The following is a 14,858-nucleotide window of genomic DNA, read 5'->3' on the forward strand; positions in this document are numbered from 1 at the left end:
TTGATTCCAGAGACGAAGGGCTGACTTATGAAGAAAGGTTGAGCAGGTTGGGCCTATACTCATTGGAGTTTAGAAGAATGGGAGATGATCTTATTGAAACATATAAGATACTGAGGGGGCTCGAAAAGGTAGATGCAGAGAGGATATTTTCCCTCGTAAGGGAATCTAGAACTAAGGGGTATAATTTAAGAATAAGGGGTCACCCATTTAGAACTGAGATGAGGAGGAGTTTCTTCTCTCGGAGGGTCATAAATCTGTGGCATTCTCTGACCCAGAGAGCTGTGGAGGCTGGGTCATTGAATATATTTAAGAAGGAGATACAGATTTTTGAACGATAAGGAAGTCAAGGGTTATGGGGAGCGGGCAGGGAAGTGGAGCTAGCCCAAGATCAGATCAGCCATGATATTAAATGGCGGAGCAGGCTCGAGTGGCCAAATGGCCTACTCCTGCTCCTATTTCTTATGTTCTTCTCTCCATGGGCTGCTGGAGAGTTCAGTCTAACTACACAGCCAGGCGCTAAAATAGAGATCACATGCTGCCAGCAGAACTAAAACCCAACATATGCCACGATTGGGACTTGCCAGAGGCAGAAAGCAAAATCCTCATTGCCTTTGATAGCAAGAGCCATGCTTTTGCTTGCAGGAGCAGCCCAGTAGCATAACAAGCCAAGCATGGCATGACAAATTTCTCACTTTTTGTGTTGGGGCTGCCCAAACTCATTTCACTTAGGACCCTTACCTTTCACAAAGAAATCAGGCTGGGCTGGACTTGAATCCAGGTGCTAGAAATGAAATGACAGTGTGCTAACCCATTGTGCCACCCTAACACCCTTTTTTAATATCTATCTTGTCTTTTCCAGAAATCTGTATTCCAAGACTTGTATTTTTTTTTAAGTAAAACACCATTTATGTTATGGATATCACCCCAAATCAAGTTGTTTAAGTTAATAGCAAAATAGTCTGCATCATGGTGGAGTGCTTTGGTGATGGGAATTAATAAACAAATCATACCCTTTGCTAAAGTTACTGAAGAAAAGAGTGAAAAACTCCATCTTTGATCCAATTATTTCTTCAGGTAACCTGCTGATAAATGGTAAAAGGCTTGGATAAACAACAGTAGCCAGGCCACGGCCGCCTTCTTTAAGTACTGTCCATAGTTTTGGCAGAACTCCTTTCTTCGCATTTACATGGGCCCAGCAATCCTAACAAAAGTGGAAATAAAATAGGGCAGTGTTACTAAAATATCACACTACTGGATGGAAAACATGGGGCTGGATTTTCATGGCGGAGGCAGGTTGGGGGCCGGGGCTCTGAGGTGGTCAGAAAACCCGGGAGGCCGGGTTTCCTGCGGACTCCTGCCGACTTTAACAGCAGAGCCGGATTTGCATGCGAGGCCCATTTCCCACCTGCAGCCAGCCAGACTGAGAGGCTGGCTGGCTCAGGGTGGTTAGGCCTGCGGCACGAGGCCGCACAAAGGAGGGAGGGAAGGAGGGATTGGGGAGGCAAGGTGATGCTAGGGTCGGCCGAAGGAGCACCAGGGTGGGGTGGGGGGGGGAGGATATTGCTAAGATCCAGGGATCAGATGTCAGCAACATCAGGGGCCGAGTGACGGCCGGAGGAGTGGGGGTGATCAGAGACCTGATGGGGAGGGGGGTCTCCGATCACAGAGAGTGCTGTAACTGCTGGGTTTTACGAAGTGTGTAAAACCCAACCAGCTACAAAATGGAGTTTAAGAGGCTTCCAGCCTCAGTATAATATTGAAATTGACGTCCCGCCTCCTGGCAGCAGGTTGGCTGTCGGTTAAAACTGGAAGTGGGTGGGATCAGGTCGGGGTTCCGATTTTAAACAATTAACTAGCCCCACACTCCAGACCCACCAGTTTTTTAGGTTAAAATTCCCCAAAAAAAGTCAGTGAAAGTAAACCTCTGCACACGAAAAAGAGGTATCAAATTATTTACAATATTATCTTATGGCACTGATCTTAAATAGAACAGAGAAGGTTACTACGAGAATCTCTACATATGCCATTTCCTGAATTTTTTATAGAAACTAATGAAATTGTTCTATGTTCATAAAATTGTATTTTTTTAAATCTATATCACTGGGGAATCCCAGTCTCAGATTGAACAATGCGTCTTTGCTTTAAGATAAAACACCAATTATAATTTCAACGAAACAATACATTCAGGTAGTTTGCTTCAATGCTCATTTTTTAAATAATAAGACAATACTTCTCTGTACCCAAATTGTCTACTTTGCGCTTCACTTTACCTCAATGCAGGTGAGCACATAAAGTGCCGCTGCCCAGACAGAGGGGCTTACTACTGGATCCAGATCATCTATGCTCAGCAGCACAGCTGGGCACACTTTTGCAGCTTCAAACTTCATCAGTTCAGGCAAATATTGGCAAAAAGCAATAATCAGTTCAAAGAAAGATGAACGGATCTAACAAAACAAAGAACAAAAAAAGCTGTAAGTATTTCAGATTCTCACTGTTTCTATCAATGACATTAACATTTATACTTTCCATTCACAGGGCACTAAATGGTTGAATCTGATCTACAAAGGTCAAGTGGTCAACAAAATTTACTGTGTAGTCACCAGGTTATATTATTGTGAATGAAACTTAAAAAAAAAACTCTCATGTACAATTAATTTTCCTGTAGCAGGGAGCCTACAAATTTCCCCCAATTGTCCTACATCCTGTGACGATCCAGTCTTGTCCTGGACTGAAGGTTCTAAAAGTACAGTTTTCTTTAAGTTAGAAAATGATGACGGAAACTTTTGGCAAGATGATGTCTATGCAAAACAAAGTGATTTTTAAAAAAAGATAAAAACACTTGCTGATGGAAAGAAGAAGTACACACTCTTCCCAAGTCTCTACTACTGCCAGTTGACATCATGCTTCCTCCTCCAGCAAAAAGGCCAAACACTCGGTGATTTGGACTTTGTGCATGGTTAGTTGCAGTCCTGTGTCCTGCCATTTTTCCTCTGCCCACAAACCCTGAAGTGGTCGAATACGACACATCAAACAACTAGACCATAAAAGTGGCTTAACTTATCTAAATGGAGATAACTTCAAAGCTATGCACACTGATTAGAAGTCCAGTGCCCTACTGCTATAGCTTCCCAGTGACTTTCTACCTTTAATGGAATCTTTGAAACAAGTTTCTATGAATATTGGTAGTAGTATATATTGGTCCGTATTTTGCAGTGGGTATGACGGCGTACTCTGAGAATACGCCGTCATACCGCAAGTTTGGGAAATTTGCTGCACTTGCTAAATCCAGAACTTGCGATCTATCAAGGTATGCCTTGACAGATGACCCGCACTACCTTGTAAATCCCAATTGCTGGCGCAGAGTTGGGTTATTTGCCCAGCAATTGCTGACATTAGTGAAAGGAGTCTGTTTCACATCTTAAAAGAAGATCTATGTACGTATATTGTGTACGTTTTGGTGGAGGAAACTTTATTTATCAGTCGAGGTTCTATTTAATTACTTGGGAAGTTGAATAAGAAAGTTAAATAAAGTGAATATCTATCAGATTTCAGTGACCAATTATGTCCTTTCAACTCAAAAAACAATATAATGCATCTATAACAAATAAAATAGATTTATCTATTACCAGTCTAAATGAGGCCTGAATAATATATTTTAATCCTAAAAATAAACACTGAATATATGGCTGGGAATCTCTTTCTGAAGTTCCACAACATTACTTGCTAGAGATATAAAACATTGTTAAACCTTTACTGAGTATCAAAACAGGAATAATAAATTGTGAGTTTGGATGAAAAAAATAATGCAAAATTATGTATGCGGGTTATTTCCAAAATCTAATAGAAGTTGTGCAGTGAGGATGATTGCGAAAATTACCTGACAAATCACTGCACTTTTGATGTAGCCAAAAACTTTAATTCACATTGAACTTTGGCATGAGACTTAAACCTCTTTAAAATCAATAATTGACCTCTTAAAACCTACTTATCAAATGGTCGAGTGTGTTAGTCACCCTTGCAGGAAAACATTGGAACCAATTTGAGTACATCTAAAAGGATTGTTAACCATTCTGGTGTCACTTCACAATACACGTTTTTAGAAATGTTTTTAAAGTTCCACAGCTACGCCGCCGACCGCAATTTTTGGGCCAATAAAAATTTTGGAAAACTTTTCAATTTGAGAACTTTCACTCTACAGGAGCTCACAGTGTCTCATGTAATAGATGAATACTATTAACTTAATATAGTAATCAATGACATTTTTCTGTATTTCAGAGAATGGTCAACACAAACCTGTGGATTTTTATGTTTGCTGTATTTCCAGAACTTGGACTGTGACAGAAGTTCCATCAGTCTGCCCTTCAAGACTGTGCTCTCATTTTCGGGCAAAAGGTCAAGTAGCATCTTCAGAGCCAATAGTGAACTGGTAACAACTCTCAAGTATTTGCCTTCCCTTTCTTCCTCTGGAACACTTCTAAGGTTGAACAGCAAATTAGAGTTGTAAATTTACATTCATCACTGGGGGTATTAAAAGTCATCAACTATGTAAAACTACATAATAATTACTACACAATATCCACATTTATATTTTTTCAAAACAAATACTATTCCAGTAGCATACTTTTAATACATGTTTAGAAATCGATGTTTACTTTTAGCCTCATATTCCACCCTTTAGGCCACCAGTGTAAATATCAAATGGCTTACTTTTTTTTAAAGTAAGTATGATGATACATTTGAATAATTTCAACAAACATCTAATTTGATGGCTTAACTTTCCACCAGCAGCAAGTAAAAACTCAGTGGAATTAAAAATGTGGTTACTGCAGCAAACCTGTCTAAAGTGCCTTTGCATCGCAAAGTCCATTACATAAGGTAGGGGGGGGAATAAGCGGTTTGTCAGCACACAGAATAAATGTCATGGTCTCAATTTAACAGTTTTTAAAATCTAAAATGCAAGTAAGAAAAAAAAAAATGGAATTTATTTTCCAATTTTAGAAACCAGTTTATTCTGATTAGCAGTGTATAGGTTACTATGGAAAATTCATCACAAGATTTTTTTTCAAATAGTATATGAAGCTCCCCAGTAAGATAATAAACATTTTTTTTAAATCAACTTCATCCACTTTGTAGCATTTCTAAAAATAGACTGGAAATTAAAAACCCCCAAAAAAACTAGGAATATATTTCCAATAGCAAATGTTATGGTTTTCTTTAATTTCACTTAGTAACACTGAAATATATAAACCCATCCTTACCTTACCTCATCAGTACAAACATAGAAACATAGAAAATAGGTGCAGGAGTAGGTCATTCACTCCTTCGAGCCTGCACCACCATTCAATAAGATCATGGCTGATCATCACCTCAGTACCCCTTTCCTGCTTTCTCCCCATACCCCTTGATCCCTTTAGCCGTAAGGGCCATATCTAACTCCCTCTTGAATATATCCAACGAACTGGCATCAACAACTCTCTGCGGTAGAGAATTCCACAGGTTAACAATTCCCTGAGTGAAGAAGTTTCTCCTCATCTCGGTCCTAAATGGTTTACTCCTTATCCTTAGACTGTGTCCCCTGATTCTGGACCTCCCCAACATCGGGAACATTCTTCCTGCATCTAACCTGTCAAGTCCCAGCAGAATTTTATAAAATAGCAACGTCACAATTGAATAGATTGTTGCATGGATGTGGCACTACATATTGATGCTCCAATAGGCAGTGCCACAGAAACTGCACATCAAATGTATTACAAGTGCAGACAAACCATCGGGAGAAGTCATGAGATGGTGGATATACAACCTATTCTTGTGTATCCTAACAATAGTTCTACAGCAACATTGACAGAGGCCTGTGAGTGCCTTACTCCCTATCCTCTTTTCTAGAAAATGGTATGCATAATAAGGATAGGCATTGGGAAGAGAGAAGGGAAAGGAAAGGAACTACAAGATGGAAAAATACATTGCACGAACAGCTAACCAGCATATAGGAAGAGTGATGTATATATTTTTTTCACCTTACAAAAATCAAGACAATGGATTATGAATCTTTGAGGATTTGGTGATCATGGGCGTGTGCTGTGACACCATTGACTGTGTTCCGAAAATTTTGTTCATGTTTTATGTATACCTAGTTAAAGAAATTTGCAGATGATACAAAAATTGGCCATGTGGTTGACAGTGAGGACGAAAGCTCTAGACTGCAGGAAGATAGCGACGAACTGGTCAGTTGGGCAGAAAAGTGTCAAATGGAATACAATCCAGAAAAGTCGACTGGGCCCCGAACACCACCTGCTGAGCCGCAAGCCAGCGGGCCCTGAGCCTCCTACTGGGCCCCGGCGGCAGGGGGGGGGCGTGGGGTGGAAGAGCAGTGGCGGGGAAGAGAGCGAGAGCCTTGGGGGTAGGGGGTGATTATAATGGTGTGGTTTTTGTTTTGAGAGCTTGACAATACTGATCTAACCCACAACAAAAAAATGGCAAAAATGTAGAGCAGCGGAACAGTTTGTGAAGATTAGAAATAATCAGTGAGCTCTTCAACTAATCGATGAATCTCTATAGAGTATCATATTACTCATATACACATCTTCCTACAATTTGGCCATTTGGTAGTGTTATAATTATAATCAATTATATCGGAGATGCAACATAGTTGATATGTACCAACTGCACTAAATATAGTTAGATTTCACTATTGTTCTGAATAGATGTATTGCAGTTATTCTAAATTAAACTTTTAGATAACGGCATTACTAATAAATCTTAGTTATTAAACCAAATATTAAGCATGGTACACTTCAATTTGTGTATTTAAAGCAAAGTCGATGCTTCTGCCAAACTAGTACAAAGAGGCACACACATGCACCCATACAAGTGGACCCCTCCCACACGGTCTCTTCATTCAGGAACTTGTTTTTGGGGGAGTTGGCGGGTGGGGAGGAGGAGAAGACTATGAACTCCACGGGGTGTGGGAAGGTCAAAGAACATATCAGGAAGTGTGGGGAGCCAAGGGGCTAATGAGAGTGAGGAATTTAAAGTAATTATTAGTAAAGAAAAATACTAGAGAAATTAATGGGACTAAAAGCCACAAATTCCCTGGACCTGATGACCTACATCCTAGGGTTTTAAATGAGGTGGCTGCTGATATGGTGGATGCATTGGTTTTGATCTTCCAGAATTCTCCTGCTTCTAGAACGGTCTGCCATTTCCTTATCCCCCATTATCATTTCTCCTATCTCTGCCTCTAAGGGACCCACGTTTATTTTCGTTGCTCTCTTCCTTTTTATATACTTGTTGAAGCTCTTACAATTCATTTTATATTTCTTGCTAGTTTACTCTCATTCTATTTTCTCCCTCTTTATCACTTTCTTGGTCATCCTTCGCTGATTTTTAAAACCCTCCCAATCCTGAGGCATACTACTCTTTTTGGCAACACCATAAGCCTTTCCTTTTAAAATCTAATACTATTCTCAACTTCTCTAGCTAGTCAGTTGTACCACTTTCCCAGTGGCGTTTTTATTCCTCAAGGGAATGTATATTCGTTGAGAATTATGAATTATTTCTTTAAATGTTTGCCATTGCTTATCTACTATCATATATTTTAATCTAATTTCCCAATCTACCTTAGTCAACTCGTCTCTTATACCTCCTTAATTAGCATTGTTTAAATTTAGTTTCATACTTAACCACATCACTCTCAAACTCAATATGAAAGTCTATCGTGTTATGATCACGCTTCCCCAGAGGATCCTTTATTATAAGATTACTAATTAACCCAGTCTCAATACACAATACTACATCTAAATAGCACGTTCCCTAGTTGGTTCCTCAACATATTGTTCCAGAAAACTGGCTTGAATGCATGAACTCGTCTTCCAAGCTACTTTTGACAATTTGGTTTGCACAGTCTAGATGTAGTTTAGATTTTATTATAAATGTAGCAGTGGCTTTAGCAAGAATAACACTGGAATTATGCTCAAGATGTGTTTCAATATCAGAATATTATAACGTGATGCATCTGGGAGTCAGTGTATATAGGAATACATCTTTAACCCCATTACTGCCAAATTCGATAATATATATATTTTAATTGTCTCCAAACCAAATAACCTACTGTGGGTCACTGAGGGTCTCTGGAGTCTCCTTCATGATGTTATCATACAGAATCTGTGAAACAGAAAAATTACAGCTGTAATTACACACTACATCTTGTATTAAAAGAAACCAGACTACAGTTTGACAGAGATGTCAATACTGGATTTATTGCAGGAATACAAGAAGTTTTAGAAACTAAACTGAAGAACTACATTTCTATTTTACTTTTCTGCAAATCAATTTGAATAGATGACCAAACTGGAATTGACTTTCCTATCATTTTTGGCGGGTTCTCGGCAGTACAGTGTTTTTTGCACCCGGCGAAAGTTTCCCCCTTTATTTTTTAATGGTATCGCCCACATCTGAACACGCCCGCCGGGACCAAACCACCGACGTGCAACGCTGAGAAAAATCGCCAGGGTGTAAGTTTAGCCTCAACGGAAGCCCGTCCAGATCGCCGAGGGAACCGCCCTGTAAAAGCTGCTTAAATAGGGTGGTAGGTGAATACTCTGCAAAGAAAGCTAAGTTAAAGGTTCTTTATTTTTTTTTTATTTTAAAGGTGAATAGGTGTAAGTGTCTTTGGAATGCTTTTTGTGTTTTTATTATTTTTTTATTGACATTTTTTATAACGTTTTCCCTCTCCCTAGGCCCAACCGCAGCCTTGAACTAAATTTTAAATACATATCGTCCATTCCGCTAAGAACCGCCCATTTTACTTAGTTTTCCCTTAACTGCTGAGAAAACCGCTGACAATAAAGGTGCAACGCCTATTTTCTCGCCGGGCAATTAGTTTTAATTTGTTTAAATATAAAAGTGGAAATTCTCGCCAGCATTACTCACCAAATGTTAGCGGTTTTTCTGAGCAGACAATCGGCCATTGAGGGACTCGTAGGAAAGTCTAGCCCAGTGTTTTTACGACTACTAGAATACACATATACTTAAAAACTGTGTTTAAAAAAAAAACTAGATGAACTCTCCTGTACATTTTTATTCTGAATGATACCTTTAGTGGAACTGGCTTGGAGGAATTACATGGATAGGCTGTTGAAGTGAAAGCATCTCATTTAGTGATGATCTCTATTCATGTTAACCAATCTCTTTCATTCTGCTGGACTAAATAATTTGCATCTGGTAATTGCATAATAATGTACAGTTGTAAGGAAAAATTGATTACATTTCCCATTTGAAAGTGATATCATTAAGTAGTTCAGTGGCATAGGACATTGCTGTACAGATAATAAGATACAAGTTCACTCTCGTGGTGCCTCACATAGCAAGCTCTGATCTCTACCATGCACCAAATGGAGAGGAGACATTTTCTCAAGAGGAGGAGAAAAATAATTGGTTTAAATTATTAATCAAGTAACTATTAGTTGTAAGCCACCTATGTAGACCTTCTAACTGAACAGATCATAATTCTTGGTAATAAACTGAGCATGTGTTTTTTTTTAATTCATTCACGGGATGTAGGCATTGCTCGCAATGCCAGAATTTATTGCCCACCCCTAATTTCCCTTTGATATAACGGAGTGGCTTGCGAGGCCATTTCACAAGGCAATTAAGGGTCAACCACATTGCTATGGGTCTGCAGTCCATTTACGATAATCCAGCAGTTTCATGCTCACCATTATTGATTTTAGCTTTTTATTCCAGCTTTTATTTAATTAACTGAATTTGGAACGTATTATCGACTAAGGTCTTCATATCATTAATCGTTATGAATTTTATATTTGCACTTGCTAAAATCTTTTACTTGCCTCTGGTAACTGCTTTATACTTCTAAAAACGGACAGTTTGTGTACTCCTTGTTAAATGATTAGGAATAGGAATAATCACTTTTCTCATTCAAAGAAAGAATTTGCATTTATATAGCACCTTTCATAGGTTCAGGATGTCTCAAAGCACTTCACAGGCAATGAAGTATAGTACAACTTTTGAAGTGTAGTCACTGTTATGTAAGCAAATGTGGCAGGCAACTTGTGCACGACCGCATCCCAGATAATCTGGATTTTTATGGTGGGAGTTGGAGGAAGGCTAAATTTTGGTATGCTGATCAATATTTGTCCTGGACACCGAGTGAACTCCTCTGCTCTTCTTTGAATAGTGCCACGGGTTAAGCAGGGAAAATCACCGATGGGATCTTTTGCATTCAAAGAAAGGGCAGATGGTGCCTCAGTATTACATCTCATCCAACAGACGGCACCTCAGTCAGTGCAGCACTTACTCAGCCTAAATTATGGGCTCAAGTCTCTGAAGTGGGTCTTGAACTCATGCCATTCTGACTCTAAGGCGTCCACTGAGCCAAGGCCAACACCTGTGGGTTACAAGGCTCACAAAAATAACATTCTAGATCTATTAATGGGCTGGACCTTTCGGTCTTCTGCTGTACTTGTTAGTGTCCCGAAGGGGCGGCAATGGCGGCGGGAATGGTTTCCGGACGGGCGGCCAACTTGCAGCGCCCTGCCGGGAAATTAGTTGCCAGTTTTGCGGGGGCACCGAGCTGCACTGCCCGGATTCATTGAGCTGGTGTGCAACGCCACCACGTTCGACTGCGCTTCGATTTTGAATTGACGCTGAGCCTCTAGTGCACTCTAGTGGGGCTGCCTGGAAAACCAGACGATCAGAGCTGTCCCAATGGCGGCGAGTGAAGTAAGTCATGAATGAATGAGGTAAGTGTGATTATTTTGTTTATTTTTATGATTTATGCTAATGTGGAGTGGTCAAGGTATCGGGAATAACTTTTGTGTGCTGTGTGTCGATTTTTTTCTCTTCAAGCAAGCCTCTCTTAGGGTTGGCTCTTTAGCTCGTGATTTTCAGTTGGTCAGCCAGTCTAGCGCCCTAAAAGAGGTGTGCAACACCTCCTTTAGCGCTGTGCTCCACACTCAGGGCCCAGCTGATGAATTTTGTGGCTGAGGACGCAATCCACTTCTCGATGCAAACTTGACCGCCCCACCGCCATTACTGCCCCGAAATGACCAGAACCGAAAATCCAGCTCATTATTCTTAATTCCTGTCATTAGATGACAAATCCACATTCAAAGCACAATAATATCTAGTGCATTACTATAATATAAAAATAATAACTTGTATTTATATAGCGTCTTTAACGTAGTAAAACGTCCCAAGTGCTTCACAGGTGTACTATCAGAAAATAAATTTGACACCGAGCCACATAAGGAGAAATTAGGGCAGGTGACTAAAAGCTTGGTCAAAGAGGTACATTTTAAGGAGAGTCTTAAAGGAGGAAAGAGAGATAGAGAGATGGAGAGCTTTAAGCAGGAAATTCCAGAGCTTAGGGCGTAGGCAACAGAAAGCACAGCCACCAATGGTTGAGCGATTACAATCAGGGATGCTCAAGAGGGCAGAATTAGTGGAGAGCAGATATTTCGGCGGGGGGGTGGGGGGTGCTGGAGGAGATTACAGAGATAGGGAGGGACGAGGCCAAGGACGGATTTGAAAAGAAGGATAAGAATTTTGAAATTGAGGCGTTGCTTAACTGGGAGCCAATGTAGGTCAGCGAGCACAGGGGTGTTGGGCGAATGGGACTTGGTGCAAGATAGGACACGGGCAGCCGTGTTTTGGATCACCTCAAGCTTAAGTAGGGTAGAATGTGGGAGGCCAGCCAGGAGCGCATTGGAGTAGTCAAGTCTAGCGGTAACAAAGGCATTGATGAGGGTTTCAGCAGTGGGTGAGCTGAGGCAAGGGCGGAGACTGGCGATATTATGGAGGTGGAAATAGGCGGTCTTCGTTATGCCGTGAATATGTGGTTAGAAGCTAATTTTAAGGTCAAATATGACACCAAGGTTGCGAATTGTGTGGTTCATCCACACAGATGTTAGGAAGAGGGATGCAGTCAGCGGCTAGGAAATGGAGTTTGTGGCGGGGACCGAAAACAATGGCTTCAGTCTTCCCAATATTTAATTGGAGAAAATTTCTGCTCATCCAGAACTGGATGTCAGACAAGCAGTCTGCCAATTTAGAGACCATGGAGGGGTCGAGAAGTGGTAGTGAGGTAGTGCTGGGTGTTGTGTTTTCGAATGATGTCACTAAGGAACAGCATGTAGATACAAAATTGGAGGGGGCCAAGGATAAATCCTTGGGACAATGATGCGGGAGCAGGAAGAGAAGCCATTGCAGGTGATTCTTTGGCTACGATTAGATAGATAAGAATGGAACCAGGCAAGAGCAGCCCGACCCAGCTGGACAACAGTGGAGAGGCATTGGAGAAGGATAGAATGGACAACCGTGTCAAAAGCTGCAGACGAGTTAAGAAGGATGAGGGGGGATAGCTTACCTTTGTCACAGTCACAAAGGATGTCTTGATGAGAACTGTTTTGGTACTATGGCAGGGGCAGAAACCTGATTGGAGGGATTCAAACATGGAGTTGCGGGAAAGATGGGCATGGATTTGGGAGGTGACAATATGTTCAAGGACTTTGGAGAGGAACGGGAGGTTGGAGATGGGGCAGTAGTTTACAAGGACGGAGGGGTCAAGGGTTGTTTGTTTGAGGGGAGGCGTGATGGCAGATTTGAGGGAGAGAGAGACAGTGCTGGAGGAATGATTAATATCAGCTAGCATACAATTAAATCTACATTTCTTTTGCTCTACATAAACTGAATTTCCTGCACAATCAATTAATGCAACAATTAACTTCCATTAATGTTTCCTTTTCCTTTTTAAGTGCCATCACAAGTGGTGTCCCCCACCCCTTGATCATTAGTTAACTGTCTAAAAGATGTGTATAAACTGCATTGTTTTTGAATATCTTCTCACTGTTTCTTTTCTTTAAGATCAGCCATGATCTTATTGAATGGCAAAGCAGGCTTGAAGGGCCGAATGGCCTACTCCTGCTCCACATCTAACGATATGTTGAAAGTTTTTTTCTTCATGCTGGTTCCAATTCTCATTATGTAATAATTGGTTGGTATCTTTAGTGGGTCATTCTTTCTTTGTGTTGAACTATACATTGTCCCCAAAATACAGTTAAACGATTTTCTGCCTTAACTAAAAATTCCTTTATGCATTTTGGATTCTTCCAACATAGTTTTCTCTCTGTCAGCCTTTTGTAATCATATTCATAATTATAGAGCCTCATTACAAGGCATCTTTAAGTGATTGGCAAAACAAAGTGATTAATCGAACAATTTCAAAAACATAAATGATAATTGATATAATCGTTCCTAGAAGTGTTAACTTTTTATCCCAATTTTATGTCCAGCATTCCTTCTCTGTAAAACATCCTTATTCATTCCCAATCAAAATGATGAGCACCTGTTTTCAGGAACCAGCCAACATCACCCAAACACCAGCCATTAATGGGTTCTTGTGACTGATGCAAATCAACCTTCAACTCTTGGTTTCTGACTGGAATTTCCCTGGATAGCTTCCACTGAGACTAGAATCGTATGTGCCTGCAGACTAAAACATTCTGTGGGATTGCTAATGAGCCATCACATTCTAAAACCATAAAGGAGAATCATTCTCAATGTATGATGTCAGCTGTCAGTTTACAAAACACTGTCCACTTATATTGTAAGGCACTGACTTGAGCCAGCATGAATGAGAGTTTAAACATTTCAACTCAGCAGTAAACATAGTTATGACAATCTAAATTTAGAATTCTAAATTTCTGCAGTTCCAAAGTTCAGAACTTATAGTCTTATGTAGTCAAAGGATCAGTACATTTATCATCCTTTGGCATATTGCTCTCCTGACTTTGGCCTTTTGTGCATCCTCCCTCCTTTTACTCCACCATTGGCCGCTGTGCCTTCAGCCATCTAGGTCCCACACTCTGGATTTGCTCTCCTCCTTTAAGACACTTCTTAAAATCCACCACTTTGACCAAGCATTTCATCACCCCACCTAATATCTCCTCCTTTGCCTCAGCATCCATTTTTGTCTAATTACATCCCTGAAGCGGCTTATGATGTTTTTCTATGTTAAAGTCGCTAAATAAATGCGTGTTGTTTCTAGTTTATTGTCAATCGTTGTTTTGCTGCAACATCTAATTTTGCCAATAGATGGCACTGTAATCAAATATTTTTTGCATCTTTTTATTAACCATTTAAAAGTTAACTATCTGTAATAATGAAACTATAAAAGGGAAACAGTTTGGTATAAAACATAAACTTAAAACTCAATGTGTGTGCACATTGGGAGCATGGGAATTAATCGGTAGATCTGAAAATATTGGAGATTTCTATGAAGGGTGTCAAGTCAGTGCTTGGGAATAGAACCTTTTCTAATTTTTGCAATGTGTCAGCATCAATTGCTTTCAGATCAGGTATAGCACAGTTAGATGCAGGGTAAAGCTCCCTCTGCCATAATTTGCCATAAACCTAACCTCATAATAATACCCTCTACTACTGATATTTTTAATTTTCCCCTTCTGGTTTTCCAAAGATTCTTAATTTAGGGTCAATTTTTGGGCTCACATCCACAAGGACCCGAGTTGTCAATACTCAAACCTATTTCACACGCTGGGCTGTGAATTCTCCGGGTATGAACGCGCCCGAAGAGGCCCCACAAGTTCCAGTTTAGGCGCGCAAAGCGCACACGCCTAAACCCGACACTTGTGAACTGTCAAAATTTATCGCACGCATCCCCGGGAGAAGGGCCTTCGCGGACAGAGATTTGGGCTATTTGTCCAACAAATGTCCTTAAAACTCTTATGCCTGGTAAAAGATTTAAAAGATAGAAAAATATAATTTGATCACTAATTTTTATATTAAAAGCCCTGTCCATAAAGGTAAGTTTAAAAGATATTTTT

The 14,858-nt window shown here is 40.3% G+C and overlaps 1 protein-coding gene across 2 annotated transcripts in view; it reads right to left on the reverse strand.

Annotated features, from left to right (window-relative positions):
* Positions 1 to 14,858, reverse strand: part of ltn1 (listerin E3 ubiquitin protein ligase 1) — a 150,686-nt gene that overhangs the window by 125,818 nt on the left and 10,010 nt on the right. For both annotated transcript variants that reach the window (XM_070893306.1, XM_070893305.1), the window contains exons 5-8: positions 8,108 to 8,160; positions 4,294 to 4,474; positions 2,271 to 2,444; positions 1,011 to 1,201 (exon numbers count right to left, since the gene is read on the reverse strand). In XM_070893306.1, coding sequence (XP_070749407.1) covers positions 1,011 to 1,201; positions 2,271 to 2,444; positions 4,294 to 4,474; positions 8,108 to 8,160 — 599 coding nt within the window. The remainder of the gene's footprint in view (positions 1 to 1,010; positions 1,202 to 2,270; positions 2,445 to 4,293; positions 4,475 to 8,107; positions 8,161 to 14,858) is intronic.

The sequence above is a fragment of the Pristiophorus japonicus genome, chromosome 11, assembly GCF_044704955.1.
Source record: "Pristiophorus japonicus isolate sPriJap1 chromosome 11, sPriJap1.hap1, whole genome shotgun sequence".
NCBI lineage: Eukaryota > Metazoa > Chordata > Chondrichthyes > Pristiophoridae > Pristiophorus > Pristiophorus japonicus.